The sequence below is a fragment of the Hypanus sabinus genome, chromosome 6, assembly GCF_030144855.1.
Source record: "Hypanus sabinus isolate sHypSab1 chromosome 6, sHypSab1.hap1, whole genome shotgun sequence".
NCBI lineage: Eukaryota > Metazoa > Chordata > Chondrichthyes > Myliobatiformes > Dasyatidae > Hypanus > Hypanus sabinus.
In genome coordinates, this window is record NC_082711.1 from 162,962,037 (window position 1) to 162,985,990 (window position 23,954).

General features: G+C 37.0%; 2 protein-coding genes across 12 annotated transcripts in view; one reads left to right on the forward strand and one right to left on the reverse strand.

Annotated features, from left to right (window-relative positions):
- Nucleotides 1-14,266, forward strand: part of git1 (G protein-coupled receptor kinase interacting ArfGAP 1) — a 248,970-nt gene extending 234,704 nt beyond the window's left edge. For 10 of the 11 annotated variants that reach the window (XM_059973326.1, XM_059973328.1, XM_059973332.1 and 7 more), the window contains 4 exons: nucleotides 3,099-3,175; nucleotides 5,332-5,505; nucleotides 7,857-7,920; nucleotides 9,958-14,266. In XM_059973326.1, the coding sequence (XP_059829309.1) occupies nucleotides 3,099-3,175; nucleotides 5,332-5,505; nucleotides 7,857-7,920; nucleotides 9,958-10,170 (528 nt within the window). In that variant the 3' untranslated portion in view covers nucleotides 10,171-14,266. Of the gene's footprint in view, nucleotides 1-3,098; nucleotides 3,176-5,331; nucleotides 5,506-7,856; nucleotides 7,921-9,957 lie in introns of those variants that run through there. The other variant, XM_059973337.1, reaches the window with a different exon arrangement.
- Nucleotides 14,267-16,983: 2,717 nt separating this feature from the next.
- tp53i13 (tumor protein p53 inducible protein 13) overlaps nucleotides 16,984-23,954 on the reverse strand; it is a 29,173-nt gene continuing 22,202 nt past the window's right edge. Inside the window, exon 9 of the mRNA XM_059973339.1 lies at nucleotides 16,984-18,757. Coding sequence (XP_059829322.1) covers nucleotides 18,645-18,757 — 113 coding nt within the window. The 3' untranslated portion in view covers nucleotides 16,984-18,644. The remainder of the gene's footprint in view (nucleotides 18,758-23,954) is intronic.

Genomic DNA, 23,954 nt, shown 5'->3' on the forward strand with positions numbered 1-23,954 from the left:
TACCAAGCTCTTAAGGGCTTTAGAGATGGTCAGGAATTGATAGCTACATCCTGAATAAATTGAAGCCATCAGTTTGCATCTTACATTACTTTATAACATGAAAATAATAGAATACAGAACCTGCTTGAGAATTTTTATGAATAACTTTCAGAGCCAAATATAAAAGTTAAATTTTTTAAATATCCTTTTGCGTATTCCGTGTGTGAATTTTTTCTTTAGCTTCAGTTTCAAAAGTGAATTTGGTGGTCTCGTGTAAGAGTGATCGCGTGAAGATGAAATGAGAATTAGTTGCAACTGTGATGGAAAAAGGCTACACAATGAAGCATGGGTAAAGAATATACCAAATTGAAATGGGTGTGCAGCTTTCATTTTTAAGGCATTCCAAAAGATGAGCCCCTCTAATCGGGCTATAGCTACCAATGCTTCCTATGTAACTACTGCTTCCCTTTCTACAGTTTTAACATCCTTACTTTCTTAAGTCGTACAAGGGCTTTCAATGGCTATCGTTTGTCAAGCATGTTTATTTGCCATTCAAGTATTCACTTTCTTGGGTTACCCGGATGATCATCCCTGTATGCCTATATTAGCTCTCTGAATGCTTCTTTTCTTCCCTGTTAAACTATTGAGACACAGGTTTTGTAAATTTAAATAAAATTAGGAAAAAAATTGTACTGTTTTAATGGCAAATATGGAAGTTATTAACCAGTGCATTATAAAACTTGCACATCTGTTTTTTATGGTCTTAATATACAAAATAGCCTTTGTGGGGCTGGTGATTAATGGTAATTCTGCAAGGAAATCAACAGTAGTCCAAAATATTGAGTGGAAAATATTCAAAAATTCCATTGCACTTATTCACAAAAAAAAACAATGTATTTTGATTCAAAAATGCTTTATGCCATGAGTGGAGATCAATTAAATTTAATTTAAATTTAATCCTCAATTGTTAACTGATTTTAGCAGCCGTTACTGGCAATCATTTCCTCAGCTGCATGGATCCAACTTTAGATTTACAAAATCTGAGTCAAAATATTAGTAGACTTCCTAAAAAGAGATTGCAGAATTGTTTGTGTCCTCAAAGTTAACCCTCTGAGAACTTTTTACAGGTTGAAATAAACAATTTTGTTATAAATTAGTGTTTCATTGTAAATTCCACTAAAACAAAATGCAGCAGAATCTATGACCGTAAAGTCTTAACATTTTTACTAATTTTGTTAAACTGTGAGACAGAAGTTACTGTAGTCCTCAAAGGGTTAAATTAGGCTTTTTTTTAAAAAGCAGTGGGAGCTATTTTTTCTAATAAGAACGTTGCCACCAAAGCTTCTGATATTGATTATGTAAAATTAAAGAACAATCCTTATAGTTTATAAAGCTGCATGAAGATGGTGTAGTGCAGATGATTCCAAGATCTTGCTGTTCAAGATAATTATAGTTAATCCTTGCTGGGTAATCTTGAATCAGAACTTTACTTTCTTTAACTGGAGAAGTTCCTTGTCCTTTATTAAGTCTTGCCATATGGAATTTAGAAAGGACGATAATAAAGATGGGAGCTATTCAGTTTCTTGCATTTATTTATATCAAACCTGACACCATTTCAAAAGAGAAGGTACTAATTTGTATGCCAGTATATTTAGGGCACTCGATATATTCGCAGATGCGAATTATTACTTTAATGAGTCATACGATTTAAATGTAGTAATCTGAAATAATATGCAACAAATTTACAATTATTCCAAGGACTTTTGAATCGTTGTAGGCAAGTTGCATTAAATATAATTAGGTTACTTTGAAGTATCTCTCAGAACCATTTAATTAAGCAATTTTATTTCAAAATCTCATTTGCTTTCAGACCATTGATGGGCTAGGCTCACTATTAATGTGGACTTTTAAACCAACAGCTTGGGAAGAGAAATCCAAGATTAATACCATTGGAACAGTATCTGACAGTATCCAATGTCAATAAGATTTTGGGAGGTGTACTTTATGGATTTTTTAAATATTTTTATGTAACAATTGCAGCAGTTCATTATAAAACTGCAGTGGTGAGGATTTAAAGAATAGTACAGTTGAAAATTTTACTCTAGCATGCCAGGTTATGGTACCTTAATGTGAAGTGCTTTTCCTTCAATTTGTTTGGAAAATTCAAAGATGAGGAAAAGGGAAATTTTCAAACCTCTATACCATCTGATATATGCAGTATCAAAAAGATGCCTTTGAAACAGGAAAACAGTGATATATTGGAACCATCTGCCATTATGTAAGTATTTTTTTAAAGAAAGCTTCAGAAGAATGCATGTGTTTTGTCTTTTTCTATTAAAACCTTAACTGCTAATCCTTTGGGTGTAAAGGAAAATAATAAATATTAGAAAATATTCTTAAAATGTAAATCATAAGAAGATCTGACTTTAAACATTGAGATCCAGAACATTAGGAAGGCTAAAGTTCTGCCTTTTAGAAAATTGCTGAAATGTTAATCCTGGGGCTTCACAAATATTCTGGGATATTTTTGCTAGGTGAGAACCATTGTAATGCAAACAACCATTGAGTTTTTTTTAAGGACTTTTGTGAAATCAAACTTAGTACAGATTTTCACAACAGAATTTGCTAAACGCTGTCAATTCTACACCTTTGTGGAATCTAATATTGGTAAAACAGCTGCCAGATTTGTTCCTCACAAATAACAATTTTAATCCCATTTGTAAAAATCTTTTTGAAAATTATCTCATTTGAAATTGTTAATAACTAATAGGTGGTAAAAGAATCTGCAAAAGTTCAGTGCCCCAACTGCCACCCAGTTCACTTATCAGTTTTGTGTCCAAGGCTTAAGTGGTGTGTGTTACTAATTAGACTAAATAACATTTTGATGCTTAATTCTTATGACCATAACATGCTATGGTTAAATACAAATTTCAGTTGCTGAACATTTTTTTTGCATTATAATAACTGGAGCTTCTCTCTTTTGTGTGGATTTGAGATTCTCTTCCTACTAGTCTGCTTGCATTGTTCTTATAATTACTAATGAACAATTAGTCTGATTGTGCTATCTGTGTACCTTACAGCAGTATTGTGCTTATGTTTTGTCTTTGTTTTCCCTTTAGGTGTCCAAACTAGACAAACGTGGCAGCGGAACAGACAGTGATTATGACAATACCCAGGCCATTGAACTGCCACCAGGGTGAGAAGAGTTTGATGTTGATTATGACACTGTTGCATGAACCTGTTTAGTGGTACTCAACAGAGGAACCTTTTTGCAAGATGTTATTCTCTAGCTTTTTCAATATTGTTTCCATTCCACCCACAAGCTATTTCTGCAAATACTGTTATTTGCATAATTGCAAGCATGCCATTATACTTTCTGTGTAATAGGAATGTGTAGTTAGTCTTTCTAATAAGACATTAAAGTGGATGATGCATGCAGTAAGTTTTAGGTCAGTTATTTACAGTGGAACATCATGAAGAATACAAAGAAGGCCACCAGTACTGAGGTTTGGAGCCCAATTCTCCATTACGATGTCCATTGTGGAAGGATGACCAGATGCTCGGTTTCTGTAAGGTTGCTAGAGTGGCGAATAAATGCAAGAAATTCTGCAGATGCTTAATATCCAAAGCAACGCACACAAAATGCATTTCTGAGCTAATCAAAAGGAGATAATTTTGATTAATATTTCCAAAGAATTGCAATTTTTAAGCAAATATTAAGGCAACTGACACTATATAAATAAGAGAAATTCTGCAGATGCTGGAAATCCAAAGTAACAGATAAAATGCTGGAGGAACTCAGCAGATCAGGAAGCAACCATGGAAATAAATAAGCAGAATTGGAAAGGAAGGGGGAAGGCACCAGAGTTAAAAGGTGGGAGGATTGGTTGGGGAAGGATGATAGCTAGGTTTATAGGTGAAGCCAGGTGGGTAGGAAATGTAAAAGGAATCTGATAGGAGAGGAGAGAGAAAGGAAAGGAGGAAGGAACCTAGGAGGAGATGATAGGCAGGTGAAAAAGAGGTAGGAGGCTAGAGTGGGGAATTAAAGAAGAGTGGAGGGGAGGAAATTCAACCGGAAGGCAAAATCAGGTTGGAGGAATACAAGGTTTTGCTCTTCCACCCTGATGGTGGCCTAATCATGGCACAAGAGAAACCAGTGGACTAACATGTCAGAACGGGAATGGAAATCTGAATTAATACTTGGCCACCATCCGCTTTTAGCGGATGGAGCGTTAGTGTTCAAAGAAGTCCTATTTATGACAGGTCTCACCAATGTAGAAGAGGCTGCATCAGGAGTACCAGAATCAATAGATGACCCTAGCAGGTTCATGGGTGAAGTGTTGCCTCATCGGGAAGGACTGTTTGGGGCCCTGAATGGTGGTTAGGGAGGAGGTGAATGGGCAGGTGTGGCACTTGGTATACATTTTGTTTTTAGGAGATGGAGATTGCCAATCGATTTTAGCTTTGCAGTTTTCTGCACTCTTTCTGAAGGTTGTGCCTCCTGCAAAAGTTTTATTCAAAACTAGAAGGATACGTGACTGCACTCATCGTTAGTGCACAAGCCCAGTCACATGGAGCTGGAATAGATTACATTGTAATTGCATGAGTATACATTGATTCGCACAAGAAACTGAAACTGGCATTTTTACCAAGGTTACCCGATAACTTTCTCAAATAGCATGAGTACACCAAGGATTGGAGCTTTTCCGTCTCAGGCCATCATAGTTGCTCAAGGAGCCTACTAGAAAAGACAGCATGCCCCCAGTGATGTGACCAGCAAGTTCAGCAACCTGCCAGTCATCAACACATCTAGGCTATTATCTTGTTATTCCAAGGATTCTTTATATTTCTTGTATGTTGACATCACTGCCTCTAAACTAATCATACACTCGTGTTGCAAGCTTCATTCATCAGTTCCATTACACTATTACTGCTGCTTTGATACTGACCTGCAAGGTCCCATGCTAAACAACTTTCAGAGTGGTAAGTAATTATTTTCTGGAAATTGTAGCAACTTCCAGTTTGTGACTGGTGAAGGGAGGTGCAAAATTAATCACTCCATAGCTTTGAAGATTTCTGAAAGTTGAAATGAGGTATTAGGAGTATTGTCATTGTAGGCACAACCGGTTACATAGTACACATTTAACATTTTGAGTTTTGAGTGATCCAGTGCCACTTGTAGTTTGATCTGGATCCTGAGTCTTTTTAAGCTTTGTACTGATGCAGTTGGTTTCTATATGCACCTGACAATGTACAAAGAACTTAGGTACTATTTTAGTTGATGGGTTATTAAACTCAATTTATGTTGACTTTTTTTCTCTTTTCTTTCCCCCCTCTCCCCCCCCCCATAAGTATTGCTGATGGGAAGATGGGAAGGGATGATGACCTCCATCTAGAGTTTGATGAGCATGAGGGTGAACTCGATCCAAGCCTTCCCAGTACAGAGGATGTAATCCTTAAAACAGAGCAAGTCACCAAAAACATCCAGGAGCTGCTTCGAGCAGCACAAGAGTGTAAGCATGAAAGGTTCGTATGGGAACTGCTTAGTTAAGCATTAATGATGTAGGTTAGTAGTTACAAAAAATATGTTAAAATATTGTTTGGTTGTACTGGCTAGCCGCTATTCGACAGTAGAGCGTTCCTATGAAACCATTTGTAAGCCAAAATGTTGTAAATCGAAGAAGCAATTACCATTAATTTATATGGGGAAAAATTTGAAGGGTTCCCAGACCCAAAAAATAACCTACCAAGTAATACACAAAACCTAAAATAACACTAACATATAGTAAAAGCAGGAATATGATATGATAAATACACACCCTATATAAAGTAGAAATATTGTATGTACGGTGTAGTTTCACTTATCAAACTCAGGAAGACAGCGAGCCAAAATTGATTTGAAGAAAAAAAAATCAGCATGTACATGCATGTGCACGTACACACATGCGCAAACAACTGCCCGCACAAGGCTTCACGGTCATGGTAGTCTTTCTTGGGGTAAGCACGTGTATAAAGCGGCCGTCTTTTTCCCATAAAAGCAAAAATCCTCTTTGGCTAGCAAAAACAGGTACTGATGTTGGTCTTTTGTAACAGCGAGTTGTTGTGAAGCGAACATTCGAAAAACGGGGGCTGAATACTTTTACAAGCACTGTATGTGCAACTTGTATCAGTTTCATAATGCAAACAACTGCCTTCTGCACAGTTCTAAGCAATCTGTTGCTTTTTCAGTTCCCTTGAATTATTTTATCCTAATTCCTTTGTTCCCTACCATTAATTGTCTCAAAGATGCTCGACTGGTCTTATTGTGATCAAGCCTGACAGAAATCATAGTGTTTTCTCAGACTGGTTGAATAAACTGTTGTCATTATTTCTCTCCTTTTTCCTTGTAAGACTTTATCCTAGCAGGTTGAGGGGGGACTTGATAGAGGTATTTAAAATTATGAGGGGGATAGATAGAGTTGACGTGGATAGGCTTTTTCCATTGAGAGTGGGGGAGATTCAAAGAAGAGACATGAGTTGAGAGTTAAGGGGCAAAAGTTTAGGGGTAACACTAGGGGGAACTTCTTTACTCGGAGAGTGGTAGCTGTATGGAATGAGCTTCCAGTAGAAGTGGTAGAGACAGGTTCGATATTGTCATTTAAAGTAAAATTGGATAGGTATACGGACAGGAAAGGAATGGAGGGTTATGGGCTGATTGCGGGACGAGGTGAGAGTAAGCATTTGGCACGGACTAGAAGAGCCGAGATGGCCTGTTTCCATGCTGTAATTGTTATGTGGTTAACGGTTGCTAAAAATCAACAGAAACCACAGGATTAATTTCCACATGAATTGGTTACATCCATCTTCACTATTCTAACCACCCCCCCAGACATTAAATTTGCCAAAACATTCCAATTTAATGTTGCCAAACTAAGGCAACCCCATTTGCTCTCTTTACCACCAACACGAGTCTACCATTGATTCTAACAAGCTTGTTCTGGTTAAGCTGCTTATAAAACAGGAAATAATGGCAATACTCAACAGGAAGGCAACAGAAACTGTGGTGAGAATAACTTAAATTCATCAGATGTATGGAAGTTTAGAAATCGAAGATGTTTGAAGTTGCAAAGGGAGAAGATGGAGAAAGCAAAGAGGATATCACTGGGAGACAGTGATACAAATATTAGTAGTGCCAGCTGTGTGAGGTTTGTAAGCTTAACAGATGTCTCTTGAGGAAATGCAAGATGGAGCTGAGAGCAAAGTAAAGAAGTAATGGAAATGTGAAATACATGGCATGACAGCAGTTGATCTGAAATGAAAGAATATGGAGTGTGTGGAAATCAGTAGGTTAGGTAATATCTGTGGAGAGAAAGGTTCATTATAGATTTCTGACCTTTCATGAGAGCTATCTGTTCATTGTCAGATGAATTTTTGATCCTTAAATTTGGGCTTTGTTGGAAAAGTGTAAGAAGGCAAATTGCTGAAAATGCTTGGTAAGTCATGGAGTTAATCATGAGCTTCTTGATTAAAAAAATTGATTTGAAAATGTTAGCAACACACAAAATGCCAGAGGAGCTCAGCAGGCCAGGCAGTATCTATGGAAAAAAGCACAGTCGATGTTTTGGGCCGAAACCCTTCGGCAGGACTGGCCTTTGAAAATGTTAACTGTTTTTCTCTCTCCTCAGATACACTCTACGTGCTAAATATTTGCAGTATCATTTGCTTCTTCAATTGACTTTTGTTTCCTTTAATCCGGGTCCCCTCCAGATTTGCACTTACCTTTTTGCTAAATGTATATTTTGTCTTCCAAGGCCTCACTTTGAGACCCCCATAGCTGTGCATAAGAACAAACATGGGTCAGTGAATGAATCTTAATCCTTTGTGTATTTCATTGACAGTTTTGTGCCATGTTCTGAAAAGATTCACTCTGCTGTTACTGAAATGGCTTCTCTTTTTCCAAAGGTAGGTCTTGAAAGTAATTTTGTCTATACCATTGTCAGAAGGTAATGATATTCTTTTGGAGGGGTAGAAATTAGATGAAAAGTCAGTTTACCTGTTTCTTTGATAGTACTAAGGGCTAAAGCTACTCTTCAAATGCAGATATGAACATGCACAGGTTGACTTAACTCACATTTAAAGCCTAACGATGTATAATTTCCACAATCAGCCTAACTTGTACACTAAAATCTGAAATCTTCAATCATACGACTTGAGTAGGAATACCAGTCGTTCAGCCAAGCTGATCTTAAACTTTGTAATAAAAAAAAAGTATCTCTAATAAAAAACTGTCTGCCTTCATTTTGTGCATGTACACTAAGTGGCCACTTTATTGGGTACACTGTACACCTCATATATAATGAGCCAATCATGCGACAGCAACTCAGTGCAAAAAAGCATGTTAGACAGTCAAGAGGTTTAGTTGTTCAGGCAAGAGATCAGAATGGGAAAGAAATGTCATCTAAGTGACTGGAATAATGATGCTAGACAGGGTGGTTTGAATATCTCAGAAGCTGGGCTGTCCTGGGATTTTCATGGACAACAATTTCTAGAGTTTACAGAAAATGGTGCAACAAAAAAAAACATATTCTGTGAGGGGCAGTTCTGCGTGTGAAAATTCCTTATTAATGAGAGAGGTCAGAGGAGAATGGCCAGACTGGTTCCAGCTGACAGGAAGGCAGCAGTAACTCAAATAACCACACATTACAACAGTGGTGAGTAGACAAGAATTCCTGAGTGCACAACGTGTCAAATTATGAAGTGGATGAGCTATAGTTGCAGAAGACCACACCAAGTTCCACTCCTTTACCTAATAAAGTGGCCACTGAGTGTATATTGGAAATTGCATTTATAATTGTATCATTCTGAAAATATACCCTTCCAACAGTAGAATGTTAAAACGTGTATCAGTGTCCATTATAAATGTTGACCAAGCAATTTCCAGTGGCAATGGATAAAAATAATCCATAAGTTCAGTATTATCTCTTCATTGTCCAGCCTACTTTAACTTAAAGAGACTTAGTGTGTTTATGTTGGAGACTGCACTGTAACAGAAATTTTTGAGGCACATTTATTCATATAGAAGATGGTAAGTGCCTTGAATGCTGCTGGGGAAGTGGTAGAAGCAGATATTAATAACCACGAGATTCTGCAGATGCTTGAAATCCAGAGTGACACACAAAATGCAGGAGGAACTCAGCAGGACAGATGAAGAGTCTCTGCTCAAAACATGGGCACTTTAACCGTCTCCATAGGTGCTGCCTGATCTGCCATGTTTCTCCAGTATTTTTTGTGTTTCTCCAGATGTGATAGCAAAGTTTAAGAAGCATTTAGACACATAAACAGACAGGGACTAGAAGGATAAGAAACTTTTGCAGACAAATGGAGTTGGTTCAAATTGGCATGTTCCTGTGCATTATTCTATTCGGGCCCTCGTATGACAGGCAAGAAGTCTGTGTGCATTCCTGGCAAAATGTACAGTGTGCTGTATTGACCAAGGATTAATTTAAAATAGCATTCTTTACTCCCGCCTGAAGCTGGGATTGCAGTAGAACTAGTAAGCAAATGTTAATTAAAGTTAAGTGCAAGGATTTTATTGCTCTGAAATTTTATGTTAAGTAATTTTGAATTTGCCAAGTTCAGTATGTGGCATTAGTTTAAGTGCAAAAGTAAGTCGCATTCCTTTACTCATCTCTTCATCTCTTATTGCTTGCTTATTCTTATTTTTTGTTACTTTTGTATTTGCACAGTTTGTTGTCTTCTGTGCTCTGGTTGAACGCCCAGACTGGGTGGTCTTTAATTAATTCTGTTATGGTTATTATTCTATAGATTTATTGACTATGCTCATAAGACAATGAATCTCAGGGTTGTATACAGTGACATATATGTACTTTGATAATTTACTTTGAATTTTATTTTGTAAATAAATGGTCGATTACTGTGCAGAATCTCTCTAGTTTATGTTAACATTGTCCCTTATTAATATATATTTTTTATTATCAGAAACCTTCGCTGGATACAGTTCGGTCTTCTTTGAAATTGCTAAATGCTAGTGCCTTCCGACTGCAATGTGAATGCAGGAAAACAATTCCACCAGAGCCTGGTGCACCAGTCGATATTCAGTTGCTTACACAACAAGTCATCCAGTGTGCCTATGACATTGCCAAGGCAGCCAAGCAGCTGGTTACTATAACAACCCGTGAAAAAAAACAATGATGGTAAAGCACTTCAATCACATTCCATATTTTTCTGCTGTACATTTGGGAGACTAAAGAAACGCATATTTCTTCAAAAGCAAACTGAAATCCCTGTACATATGCTGATTCAAATATTGTGGATTTTTTTTTTCTGTGATAGACTGTTTTGGCTTTCACGTTGAAGAAGGCTAAGAAAGGTTAGATCTCCAGTTTTGTGGTAGAATGCACCAGTCATACTTAACCAGAATTGCTACCACTACATAAATGACTTGGCCAAAGCAAAAGTTGCAGTGCAGTGATGGCCAATAACTGTCAACTTTGGACATTTTGGCAAGATGTAAATATTTACTTTTTTGACCATCAGGTGATGTTACACTGGAATTCTTAACTCCTCAATATAAGTTGTTTTGAAAAGTACTATGTGCTACATAGGTGGATATTAACGCTGTAAAATTTCAGTGCGACAAGGCATCTTGCGTCCCATTGACTTGTATGGAAGAACTACAAGCAAATCATTTCAGCCACATAGCCATACCTTGAATATTTCTCTAAGTTCTTGTCTGAGAGTATCTAGATTTAACATGGACTGTCAATGGGTTACTTGCTGCTTTATTTTTCCGTCACCTGAAGCTGAAGAACCATGGACCCTGTTAAAAGCTGTCAAAGATACCAAGAGTGGGGTGCCTTTTCATATAGGAAACTGTGAACCTGTCTGTAACTGGCAACTATCAATACCATTGCATCTTTGTGCATTGTATGCCTTATAACAGTTGAATCTTGTTGAATGGTAGTACCCCATAGTAGTGTAGTTTCCACTCTTTGCTTTCTTAGTGACCACTAAAGGTCATAAATCTTAGAGTGTAAGTTCATAGTTCAGTAAATTACTGTGCAAGGGCTCAAAATGCCACTTGATTACAACAATCGGTTATATTGAAAGTTCGCCATTGTTTAAAAGTCTAAACACTATTCTTTTCATGTGTATCACTTCCGAAAATTTGGAAGAGAATATTTTCTTGAGCCACCTAGCAGCAACTGTACAGGAATACTTTTGAACATGTAGCTCCATGTTGCCCGTAGGCACCGAATATAGGGGCATTATGCTGCCAGTATGTTTCATTGTACAGCATACTGACAGTAAAGGTTAATGGAGTGACCTAAGAGAATGGCCATTGCTATACAACACTAAAGTCTGCTTTTTGTTACTCAGAGTTAAGAATCATGATGCATTTATTCACTTCTTAGAAAATGTTCATCCTTAGTTACAAGAAGTAACATTTACAAGGCGGAACAAAAAACACTATCTCCAGCATTTATGCATTGACTTGACATTTCAGTGAAAGAAAATCTATATATAATAACTCCAGGAGATCTGAACTTTGAATGGGAAGTGATGTCACCTAAACTTTTACAGATTTTTTTTTAATTGAGCTTTCCACTTAGCATTAACAATTTGGAAATTAAATTGGAATGCTAGAATTACAGCTTCAAATGTCTGAAACTAAGTTAATTGAAAGGGAATAGTAATTAGAGAGACTTTTTCAATCTTTATATTAAAAGAAGCTTCAATAAGTGAGATTCTTCAGTCAGAGGTATGAACACTTACTCAGATTCTTTTTTAAACCTAGCCTGATTGAATCCTAAGGCGTTCCAGATTTGAGTGCAAATTTAGTATATTAAAGCAAACTAGTAAATGTGTCATTTCATTATGTTAAATGCTAGAAATTTTCATCACTCTAAACCAGGGTAACCAAAACCACTGCATCCACGACACTAGGATGAATCAGTGGATGAATTCAGCTTGGGTGAAGGATACTAGTTAAAGTCAATTGTTGACTGAACATGGAAGTATTGCAAATCTTTTTACTTGTGTTTATTTAATAAATGCTCATCAAAGCCAGAGGAAGATTTGGTACTGAATAATGTACTAACATTATAAAATTTGATAACTCTTTGTATCATGAAACAGTAATACTATAGTATGCTATTCGGCTAAGAAAAATACAGAATTAAAGGCTGTTTCAGGGCATGTTGCAGACTAATCATGCAGTATGTGGGCAGTGGGGCTTTGTTCTTTTGAACTGCCTCAAGTATCTTCTTAACTTGACATCACATTTAGATTTAGACCATCTCTTAGAGCATTTATTAAGAATGACTCAGAAAAGCAAGAGAAGGTGTTTGTGCTGCGATTGTTTTATAGGAAAGCTCCTGCTGGGATGTTTGGCAACAGCAAGGGTAAAAATCAATAGTCTGACCTTGTTTGACATTTGTGATAATGACTCACTACTGCCCAATTCAAACGCACTATTTCGAAATGCTAACATCCTGTGTACAAGTGATATTGTTTCCGCATTGCCTTTACCCCAGAGTGTTGTGTTTTTTTTTTCTTTGATTCTGTAAGTATCAAGTCTTGTTTACAAAGGTCCTGAAATGTTATAGATTTTCTTCCAGAACATGTCCAATTAGAATGCCTTAACCACTAGTTTTTAAACTTTGGGAAGCAATTATCCAATGGACATACAACAATCACAGAACAAGCTAATTTTGTCAGTAATTTGCAAGTTCCACGTGTTGCAAAAATAACACCTCGCCTAGTTACAGAAACATTTCAGAACAGGCTTTTAACTGTCATGACTTTCAAGGTGCCTTCTGCTTACCATGGATTGATTTGTTTATCTCCTGAGTCAAATTGGGGTGCCAAACAAGCGGTAAGTTTAGTGTTCTTTACAGCAGGGGTAAATTTGGCATCCAGACCAACATAGTGATTCAGTACATAGGCGAAAACTGTAAGTTCATTATCTGTTTAATTTTACAAAATCCGGCTCTAAATAATAGTCTCACAAATCTGGGAGAAATTAAATATACTGTATCTCTATTAAATGTGATTTGATGGTATCATAAATTTATTTCCTGTAGCCTCTTTAACACTGCTTATAATCGTGTTGTCTTAGCTATTTTTAACCTTGAATTAATGCAGATGTAAAACTAGAACTACGTACAGCATAATCCCTTCCCTTTCTCACTGAGCGACACAGTGAGAAATAGGAATATATCAGCAAGAATTTTAAACGAGGATTACAAAAGCATTGTGCTTTTATATTCCCCGTTAGTAGCTGTTAACTTACCTGACGTTGTAAGTTTCATTGTCACTTTGGAAATCCCTTCCAGCATTCAGTAAATTCTGGCCTTAAGGGTGGAGTAGAGAGGGGAGCATATTGAATTTAGTGTTTCTATTCTGAGAACGGAGAATGTATTAACTAAAAGAACTTATAAAACTATGATTTAAAAATTTTGAAATTGCAGTATAATTAACACTATCCCTCAAAACAGTAATAGCCAATTTGTCAAAAAGGGTATTTACATGAGTTAGTTGATTATGATATTGGAGCACACTTGAAGGGAGTGTGTGCGTCTATGATGTTTACCATCTATCCATGCACTACAATAAGCTACTGCAAAATCAATATTCCACCCTGTGGAATAGTTTGAAGCACATGAATGCCAAGATGTAGAATTTTACCAGTGATCTTCTAAAATTGATCTGTTATGATGCAACAGAAACATTCTAGAGGGGAGTGATGTCTGACTTATAATATTGCAACACATCTTTGAGGCACTAGAACTTTACCAATAACAGTTTGAAATGTTAATTTTACACTCACAAAAATGATGTATATATTCTAAAGTAAACCAGTACTGTGGATGGTTTCTATCCAATCCCCTGGATTCAGATGTTTATAAACTACATTTCATACAGTTTTAGAATGCTTTCTAAATGGATCCCTCTTGGGTCCAGCCTTGTAATTGTTTTATATGTTCCATTACTAACCCTTGATGTGGTACAAAAGTTTTATTGAAAAAAAATCCAAATGTCTGATAACTCAAATGGTGTTAAGCATGCACTTTTGGACAATTGAGTGCTAAAAGTTATATTTAACAAGATAGTCAGTGACCTGCTTACTGTTTCTTTTGTGCAATGAATGCTAATTGTAACTAATGCCATTTAGAAATGCACTCTATTGTAGATGGTAGTGGAAATGTGGTGATGGTGGTGAGCTTCCTTGTAAACTCATCTATTGTACATTTGTATTGAAATAAATACATGCAGTTGTGCACAATGCTTGCTCTACACAATTATTTTGGATTAAAAATATTCAAAGAAAATTGAATTAAGTGTTGAATATGAAGAAATTCTAAACAATGTATACTAATTACTGTATACATCTTGCATTCATCTGAGTAATTGAGAAAAGAATTTATCATTTCACTTTCATTACATTGGTTAAATGCCTTGAAATAAAAAATAAATTGCAAGATCTACTTGAGGAGTTGATTATCCATTTGAATTCATTGTGCTTTTTTGTTGTAAAATGAGTAACTCCCTATTATCAAAAACTTAACCATACTGCTGCTGGTCTTGTTGGAGATTAAAATTTTTAATCTTTGAATGTTCAAAGAACACCTCTCATCTTTAAAGCTTTTGATCCTATGACCACTTTCAATATATCAGTTTCAATCTTGTGTGAATTCTAGAATACAGGTATTGACTATTTTCATTAAACTTTCCTGCATAACTAAGTAAAATTAGGTAATGTTAAATCAAAAGGAATGTTATTTGAAAACAGACAAATGCATTCTATTTTAGATTTTACAATGTAATGGTTGTTGCTGTTTTCGTTGGTCTCTGCACCTTGTGGAGCTTTGGGCAGCAACCTTGCTGTTTCCTTGGCATTTGTGTGTGCTTTTTACGAGGCTGAGTTGGTAGCGCGATGCTTAAGCCAGCACAAATGGAAAGTATGCAAAGAGCCAGCCAGATTTGAACCCAGACCATTCCACTCGAAGTCCATTGCTGATGCCACTGCACCACTGGCCAGCTTCGAATGCAATGGGCAAAATCACAATGGTAAAACTATTAAATGGAATTCTTACATTTACTCATGTTTAAAAGTAAGTTATATAAATGGGCTGTGGACAGGCAGATGGGATTAGTTTTGATTGGCATTGTGGTTATCATAGGTATCTGTACTGTTCTGTGATTTCTTCTAATATTTGGATTAAAGGACAGGCTTGAATGATCTCTTATTACAAAAAAAGGAATGCAATGAGCCAAATGTTGCTCTTGCATGCATGTTCTGTTCATAATATTTTTGGACACAGTTATCAGTAGTGTAGATTGGCAGATGAAGAAGAAAAATTACTGGAAATTTTGATCTATAAAACAATATCTAGATCTTAACTGATAGAGCTGGTGGATATTTATGGAAGGAGATGGCTTTCCGTAGTGGATTTTGTACATACTACTTTACAATTTAGAGCAATTCTTAGCTGAGGCAGGCAGAGAGATGGGATTTTCACATTACAAACAGCAGAAATAGCACCACTGACAGCAGTACCAAGATTAGAACTTTTTTTGAGATGATCTATACAAGCATTGCAAATTCTCCATGCCTGTGTCTGCCTCGCCCACCTCTTCACAGTCAATCATTTGCACGGTTAAGTTCTTGATTGGATCCTCACCAAAAAAGTGAATTAAGTCCTTGATCAGTCAAAAATTTTACTAAGGCTCCCAGCAATCTGTTGAAGCTCAAGTGCTGCCACCTAATGGCATTCATCACTGGTGCCTGATTTCTTCAAGAAGCTCAGTAATGCAGGACTCGTATATCTGAAGACTGACTGATCTTTCTCATTCAACTTAACGCAGCTCCACAAACCTTTCACCTCCTTTCTCACTTCTGGGGGAGGCAGGGGTGGGGGCAAAAAAAAATCACAACATTGTGGGCCAAAGGGCCTGTAATGTGCTGTACTATTCTATGTTCTATGTCCAGCATGTTCGGGCACTTGCCAGCATTTTATGACTGAGGTTTTACTTCAGCCAGAGGCTGAATGAATACTTGTGTAATCCTTCCTGTTCAGCTTAGATTGTTGTCCATATCATTGATGTATAACTATTTTCTTAGACAATGCAGAAGCATTTGGATGCAAAGGGATGCTTTAAGATTCAAGTCGAGCACTGGGTTCAAGAGTCAGGATGGTGTAGCATTGTAAAACTCTGATAGGCTGCATCTGGAGTATTGCATTAGTTCTGGTTGTCCCATTATAGGAAGAATGTGGGGTGTTTTGGAGATTTTGCGGAAGAAGTTTACCAGGAAACTGCCTGGATGAGCAAGCACAAGGAGAGGTTGAACAAACTTGGGTTCTTGAGTGATGGAGGCTGAAGGAAATCTGATAGTTCATAAGAATATGTGAAGCAGAGTTGAAATGTTTCATACTATGGGGCACACATTTAAGATGAGAGGCAAGTTCAAAGGAATGTTCAGGGCAGGTTTTCATGGTGGGGGTCTAGAATGCACTGCCAAGTGGTAGTGGAGGCAAATACAATAGTGGTATTTAAGAGGCTCTTGGGCACATGAATATCGCAGAGAATGGAGGGGTAGGGTCATAGTGTGGGCAAAATTTAATTACTAGCTGGGGAACGAAGGGTCTATTCTTGTGTAGGATTGCTCTATGCCTTGTTGTTCTTTGGCAACTTTGCCCAATAATAAGTACTCTGCTTGAATCTATAAGTAGTAACAGTTTCCAGTTGGTTGTTGAGTTACATGTTCTGCAATTTCCTGTTCCCTCAATCCCATCAATATCCACCCACAATGGGGCTATATTTATAAGCATTTCTATCTGGTTCTACCTGCTTCCTCTTCTAATGTCCCCAGCAGAAAATTTTTTCACTCCTTTAGCCATTCAGCAGCAAAACTAAGGAACTTTTAAAATACAGACTGAGCAAGTAATGTAATGCTACAGACATCTATCAGTATGTTTTAGAAAATTAGAATCTGTCTCCTAAAAGAAAATAAGTCAAAAAATTTTAATTTTTAGGAACATACAAAATCATTTATAAACATTCAAATATTTTCCCCATGAAAAATTCACATTATTCACTAAGAACAGCAATCAATTCTGATGTGAAATTACACAAGTTTTATAAATTATTATTCCCATTTAACAATTATTTCCCATTCAGCATTAACAATTCCCTAGTGATAAAGCCCATATCTAGACAGATCTGAGTGAAGAATCACTGTCTCTGTCCACCCTCTGCCTCCCTATTGATTTACTGCCACAGAATTTGTTTCAAGCCTCAACCTACCATTCAAACCTGGTAGCTAAGTCAGGTGCAGACAAAACTTGATCATCGCTGAAGCAAATTAACATGCAAATTTGATTGTTAGTTCTGTTGTACTATTTTCAATTTTTATTAACTGAATTTGAATTATAACAAATATTATTTTGTATTAAATGTTTACCCTTTTAGTCTGCATCTTATTCTATGGCCCTGCAGTAAAATTTCTCCTGCTACATTGCAGCTTTTATTTCATATATATTTTACTTAAGACTTAAAACTACTGTATTTCAATCTAGAATCTAGTTTGCAGCCAGAGTAATCTTCATTAACTAGAAGGCACTTGTGCATGATAGGGATATTGATCCTTGCATGCACCCTACAAGTTTTTTTTAATCATTTTATCTTGAAGATAGCCAACAGAAAATGTTTGGGAGGATCTGATATCAGATTAAGATTTTTGAACTGATTTCTTCATTATACACAGTTGTAAGGTGAAATTGATCACCAATGTAAATAATTAATTCTTGATCAAGTCTTATGCTACTTGTAGCAATTAAGGCAAAGAGGATTTAATTTCCATTAGAATTGTACCTACAAATTAAGGATCTGGGAGATTCACTTTCATCTGAAAGCCTGGATAAGAATGCTGGTGTGTTTGACTTAACCCTAGTTCACAAAAATAATAAATATCAATGATTACTTTTATAATAGCTTTCCCATCTAAAGTTGTTACTAATGAATTATTTAAACTGAGGAACCTTATCCTGGTGATTGTCATTTGCTGAACGAGTTGATTCTGCAATAACCTGCTGATATGACTCTGTCTGCGGCAAAGAAACCAATTTATAAACCTTATCCCATCTGATCCCATAGAAAGACCAAGACAGCTCTATTTTAATGCCACAGATGATGTAGCTAAAAGCTCATGTTTTAAAAACTCAGCTATGGATAATTTAAACCATGCAAGGGAATAAACTGCAAAATTATCCCAACAGTGCAATTTGATGTATACCACATTGAACTTTGGTTTATATCACCATTAAAAATATCAGAAATTTTAAAACCTACATAGAAATTATTTAGAAATTCAGATTTCTCTCCCGTTCTAAAGGCACAAATAAAAGCTCATTGTAGTGCATCAAAATAAACCTGACAGTAAGCATGATTTAAATTGAACCAAGTATCAAGTACAAGATAATTTCGATGTCTCTAATGTCTGTCTTCTCCACTTCCCGTCCACACCAGGGTTGTCGATTTGTTTTCCCCAAGAATGGTTCCAACTCCCTGCTGCTGTTCACAGTTACTTTGTGACAGCATTGTCCGAGCAATTACGTCATTTCAGAACGGAATGCCAGGCCTAATCCTCATCTTCGTTACAGTCAGTCACTGTTGTCACTTGGCAAGACATCATAAGGTGCAACGGATTTCTTCTTGTGGAAAGGCCTCTTTTTCCTCTTCTTGCCAAGCCTGGTGATTCTTCTCTTTATGATATCTAGAGAATATAATAGTTTAATTTTTATGTGTGTAAAATATTGAAATCTTTAATCCTGTATCGCGCACTCACTGAATTCAAGTTATGACCAACTAATTTCACTTTAAAGTTGATGTGACGCGTAGTTTTCAAAAAGCACTTTTAACAAATCTTGCTGCAATAAGAATGAAGAAAAAGCATTTTGATTAAAGACAGACTTTAGTAAAAATGCATATTATTTGGCAAAAAAAAATTCAGTGCAATACCTCAGACTTGGATGTTATGCTAACATTTTGCAAGGCATCGGGTGCAGGTCAACGATAGGTGTAAAGAACCTGGCAGATGCAGTTCATTTGTAACTATATGTGAAATATTATTGGGTGGAGGTGAGAAGGGAGGAAAGGGATAGAGTTCAGAAATGCAACAGGAACTGGCAAAGGACAGACAAAATTTGACTGGATATTTAACTGGACTGGCAACAGCCCAAGGCAACTGGAATTCTGGTCTACATTAATAATACTCCAAGTGATTATTATAACTAATGTTGATGTATTGCTTGGGTACTTAACATATGAAATGTTTGAAAAGGAAAGTCAGTGTACTAAAGATAAAATCCACTGGTTGTACATCTTAACTTGCTACATTCACAACAGGATCTTGTCATTTAAGTGTTTCCTCACAACACAGACAAAGGCTAATTCAGCCCACCAGAACAAGCAGAAACCAATCCCATTCCTATTTTTTTTCTTCAACCTTTTCTCCCCACATTTAATTAACTTTCCTAGATTCTATCACCCCCACCTACCCAAGAAAAAGTTGACAAGACCAATTAACCTACCAAAGAACAAATAGATCAGCTCATTATTTAAATGGTGAATAATTGCAGGATGCTGTTGTGCAGATGAGTTTGGAAGTGCTTGTGCATGAATTGCAAAAGACTGGTTTGCAGGTGTAATGTTGGGTAACCTTCATTGCTAAAGGGGTTGAATTTAAGAGCAGGGAGGTTTTTCTGCATATGTATGTGGAACATTGTGCAGTTTTGGTCTCCTACTTGAGGGAAGGTATACTGTCTTTAGAGGCAGTGCACCAGATAGATCCTGGTGATGAGGTTAGCTTATGAGGAGAGAGAGTTTACTGGGCCTATACTGGCTGGCATTCAGAGTAAGAGGTGATTTCATAGAAACAAAATTATGGAAGTAGTATAATTACTAGTAAGTGAGACTAGAAATAGGACCCAAAGCTAGGAAGAGGGGAGAGTAAATTTTGGATGGAAATATGGAAAAACTGCTTTTCCCAGAGAGTAGTGAATCTGGAATTCTATGCCCACAATATATTAAATACTGTACATTTAAGACACAGATAAGATTTTTGCACAGCAAGGGAATTAACAGTTATGAGCAAAAGGTGAGTAGTTTGAGCTGAGTCTACAACCAGATCAGCCATGGGCTTATTGAATAGCAGAACAGATTGGACTCCTATTCCCTACTCAATCCTGCACATCCTTGGTATGTCACATGAAACCAACATAATCATAGGGAGAAGGTGCAAACTTGAGACAGACAACACTTAAGCTGTGACACAGAGAAAGGCATAAAACATCTTTGACTCTAAATTATGGTTTGCTGCTTCCTGCTTTGCACACTGCGCTAACCAGCTCAAGGATTCACATCGATTTAAGTATTTTGTAGTTTAGTTCGAAAGTGCTTTTTAATCAACTGGATCCCAGCAATCTCAGGAATACTGTCCACAAGATGTTTGATTATTTATCTGCAATTCCATTTCTTCCCAGTGCTCATCCTGGCAGAACAAAGACACTGTGTTGCCTTTACGGAGAAACGGTGAGCATTTCTGATCAATGACTTGTCGGAGCAGGGTTTTTGGATTATTTGATTCATACAGCTTTCAATTTACACATCTCACCATTTGCCCTTTTCTCCATTGTATTTGGTTTCTTCCTTAGTGGTCGCTTTATGCCAAAATTAGTTGTTTGAAAAAATATTTTTATTTGAAAAATCATGTCCAAAATTAAGAATTGCTGGGAGCCAGTTTTACAGACATCAGTATCTGAGGAAACTTAGAATGAAATTTTTAAACTGTTTCATCGCTATGTGCTCGTCATTCCCTCATACAATTTAAGATAGTACATACAGCTCGTATGACTAAGGATAAGCTATCTCGTTTTTATTCAGATATATCTCCCTACTGTGACAGATATAATAATGGAGAAGCTTCATTAATCCATATTTTTTGGACTTGTCCAAATCTTGAAAAATATTGAAATAAGTCTTTCAACTTTTTCCTTACTTTTTAAAGTCATTTTTAATCCTAACCCTCTGACGGCCCTATTTGGAATTATTGCAGTATTAAGCTGATTCACATATTTTGGCCTTTAGCTCTGTTATAGCTAGGAGGGTGCTTTTGTTTAAATGGAAAGATGATTTCCTCCTACTTGAGCTCAATGGTTATATGGCATTATGTCATGTTTAGATTTAGAGAAGATTTGTTGTTCAATTTCTGAACCTCGTCAAGACTTTCAAAAATTGTGGGGACCTTCTCTGAACTATTTTCAAAACCTTCAACTCATTTAAACTCAGATGTTGGCTATTATTAATTTTTATTATATGAGAAGGTATTTTACCTTATTTTCTCCTTAATAAACAACTTCGGTCTTGGTAGTGGTTAGATTTTTTTTGTAATAAATTAGTTCAATTTAATTAATGATTATCTTACATGAATATGGAGTAATGAGATTGTTATTCTGAACAGATATAATGCAATTAGTAGTTTTTAAATTGTTTTTACCTTTTATATATACTTTCTTGTACTCTGTATTCTTCTATGTAGAAACTACTAAAAATACTTTTATTTGAAAAATGGTGTCATAAGAGTGGGAGACGCTGCCCAGAAGGAGGCAACAGCAAACCACTTCTGTAGAAAGATTTGCCAAGAACAACATCAAGAACACAATGGAAAGACCATGATCACCCGCGTCATATGACACGGCCCATAACAAACGGATGGATGGTGTAAACATCTGGACAGCAAATCCAAGTAACACAATCAGGGCCAGTTCGAAGGAAAATGAGAAGCTTATCGCAGGTACTGAGAACTGAAACGGGGAAGTGAAGAGGATGCTTAGAAAAAGAAATTAGGACAAAGGGGTGTGTGGAAAAAATTCCAGCAACACTATAAACAAAATTCTTTGATATTTTCCATAAACTCTCCTCAGGCTTCCAGCTAGGTACAGTTATTGATTATAACTGACATTTTGAAGACAAACTTTGCAGTCTGCATTGGGGATATGTCTAGGCCAGTGCTATTTATACCCGTGTAGTCAGTCCCTCCTGATTGGTTAGTCCTCATTCAATCAGGTTTCCACCCTCCCACCTTGTTTTCAATTAAATTCCAGTTCTTGCTTAGAGCAAGACTTTCATTTTTGTTAAAATTCTTTTCCTCTGGTTTTATTTCAATGGCTTCCTTTCCCAAGTGGCCCCAAAAGCCACCAGTGTAGCACAGTCGTTTTGTGCCATTGAAGTCAATCCTATGGCCATTGCGATTGCAGTGTTTTGCGACCACCCGTTTCTCTGGTAACCCAAACAGATACACCTTCTGTACTCCCTGATACGTGTCACTACCATGCATCCCATCTGGCCAATATAGTCATTGAAATAAAACTAGACAAAGAGAATTTTAACAAAGACGAAGGTTGCCCTAATCATTGGTTGTCAATACCAGTATCTGGCTGGAAGCCCAAGAGTTTGTTATATATGCTGGGAAAGCACTGGATACTTTTACATTTTATGTTTCTTTAGGGAGCGGTGTCTCAGGAAGGCAGCATCCATTATTAAAGACCTCCAGCACCCAGGGCATGCCCTTTTCTCACTGTTACCATCAGGTAGGAGATACAGAAGCCTGAAGGCACACACTCAGCGATTCAGGAACAGCTTCTTCCCCCCTGCCATCCGATTCCTGAATGGACATTGAAATTTTGGACACAACCTCACTTTTTTTTTTAAATATACAGTATTTCTGTTTTTGTACATTTTTAAATAATCTATTCAATATACGTAATTGATTTACTTGTCTATTTATTATATTTTATTTTATTTATTATTTTTCTCTCTCCGCTTGATTATGTTTTGCATTGAACTGCTGCTGCTAAGTTAACAAGCTTCATGTCTCATGCCGGTGATGATAAATCTGATTCTGAGCGATCGATAAGAGAGAGTAACACTCACAAAATGCTGGAAGAACTCAGCAAGTCAGGCTGCATCTAAAGAGGGGAATACACAGTTGACATATCAAGCCAAGTCTTCAACAGGGCATGTCTCAAAACATCAACTGTTTATTCTCCTCCACAGATGCTGTCTGATCTGCTCAATTGCTTTATATTTTGTGTATGTTACTCAATTTTTCCAGCATTTGCTGAATCTTTTTTATGATCAAACAGAGTAGGGCTCTTTAGGGACCAAAGTGCCAATCTGTGTGAAGCCAGAGGACACGGGTCAGGTTTCTCATCTGTACTCATTAACGAAGATAACCTTGTAGATTAAGAATATCCTCCTTGCTGATGATCAACACTGGCACACCTCAGGGGTGTGTGCTTAGCCCACTGCTCTGCTCTCTATATACACATGACTGTGAGGCCAGGCATAGCTCAAATACCATCTACAAATTTGCTGATGATACAACCATTGAATCTCAGATGGTGACAAGAGCGAGATATGCCAACCAGTGGAATGGTGCTGCAGCACTCAATGTCAGTAAGGCGAATGAGCTGATTGTGGACTTAAAAAGGGTAAGATGAAGGAACACGTACCAATCCTCATAGAGGGATCAGAAGTGGAGAAAGTGAGCAATTTCAAGTTCCTGGGTGTCAAGATCTCTGAGGATCTAACCTTGTCCCAACATATCGAAAGAAGCTGAAGAATGTTGTAAATCTGGTCAGCTCAATCTTGGGCACCAGCCTACAAAGTACCCAGGACATCTTTAGGGAGCGGTGTCTCAGAAAGGCAGCGTCCATTATTAAGGACCTCCAGCATGCCCTTTTCTCACTGTTACCATCAGGTAGGAGGTACAGAAGCCTGAAGGCACACACTCAGCGATTCAGGAACAGCTTCTTCCCCTCTGCCATCCGATTCCTAAATGGACATTGAAGCTTTGGACACTACCTCACTTTTTTTTTCCAAATATACAGTATTCTGTTTTTGCATACTTT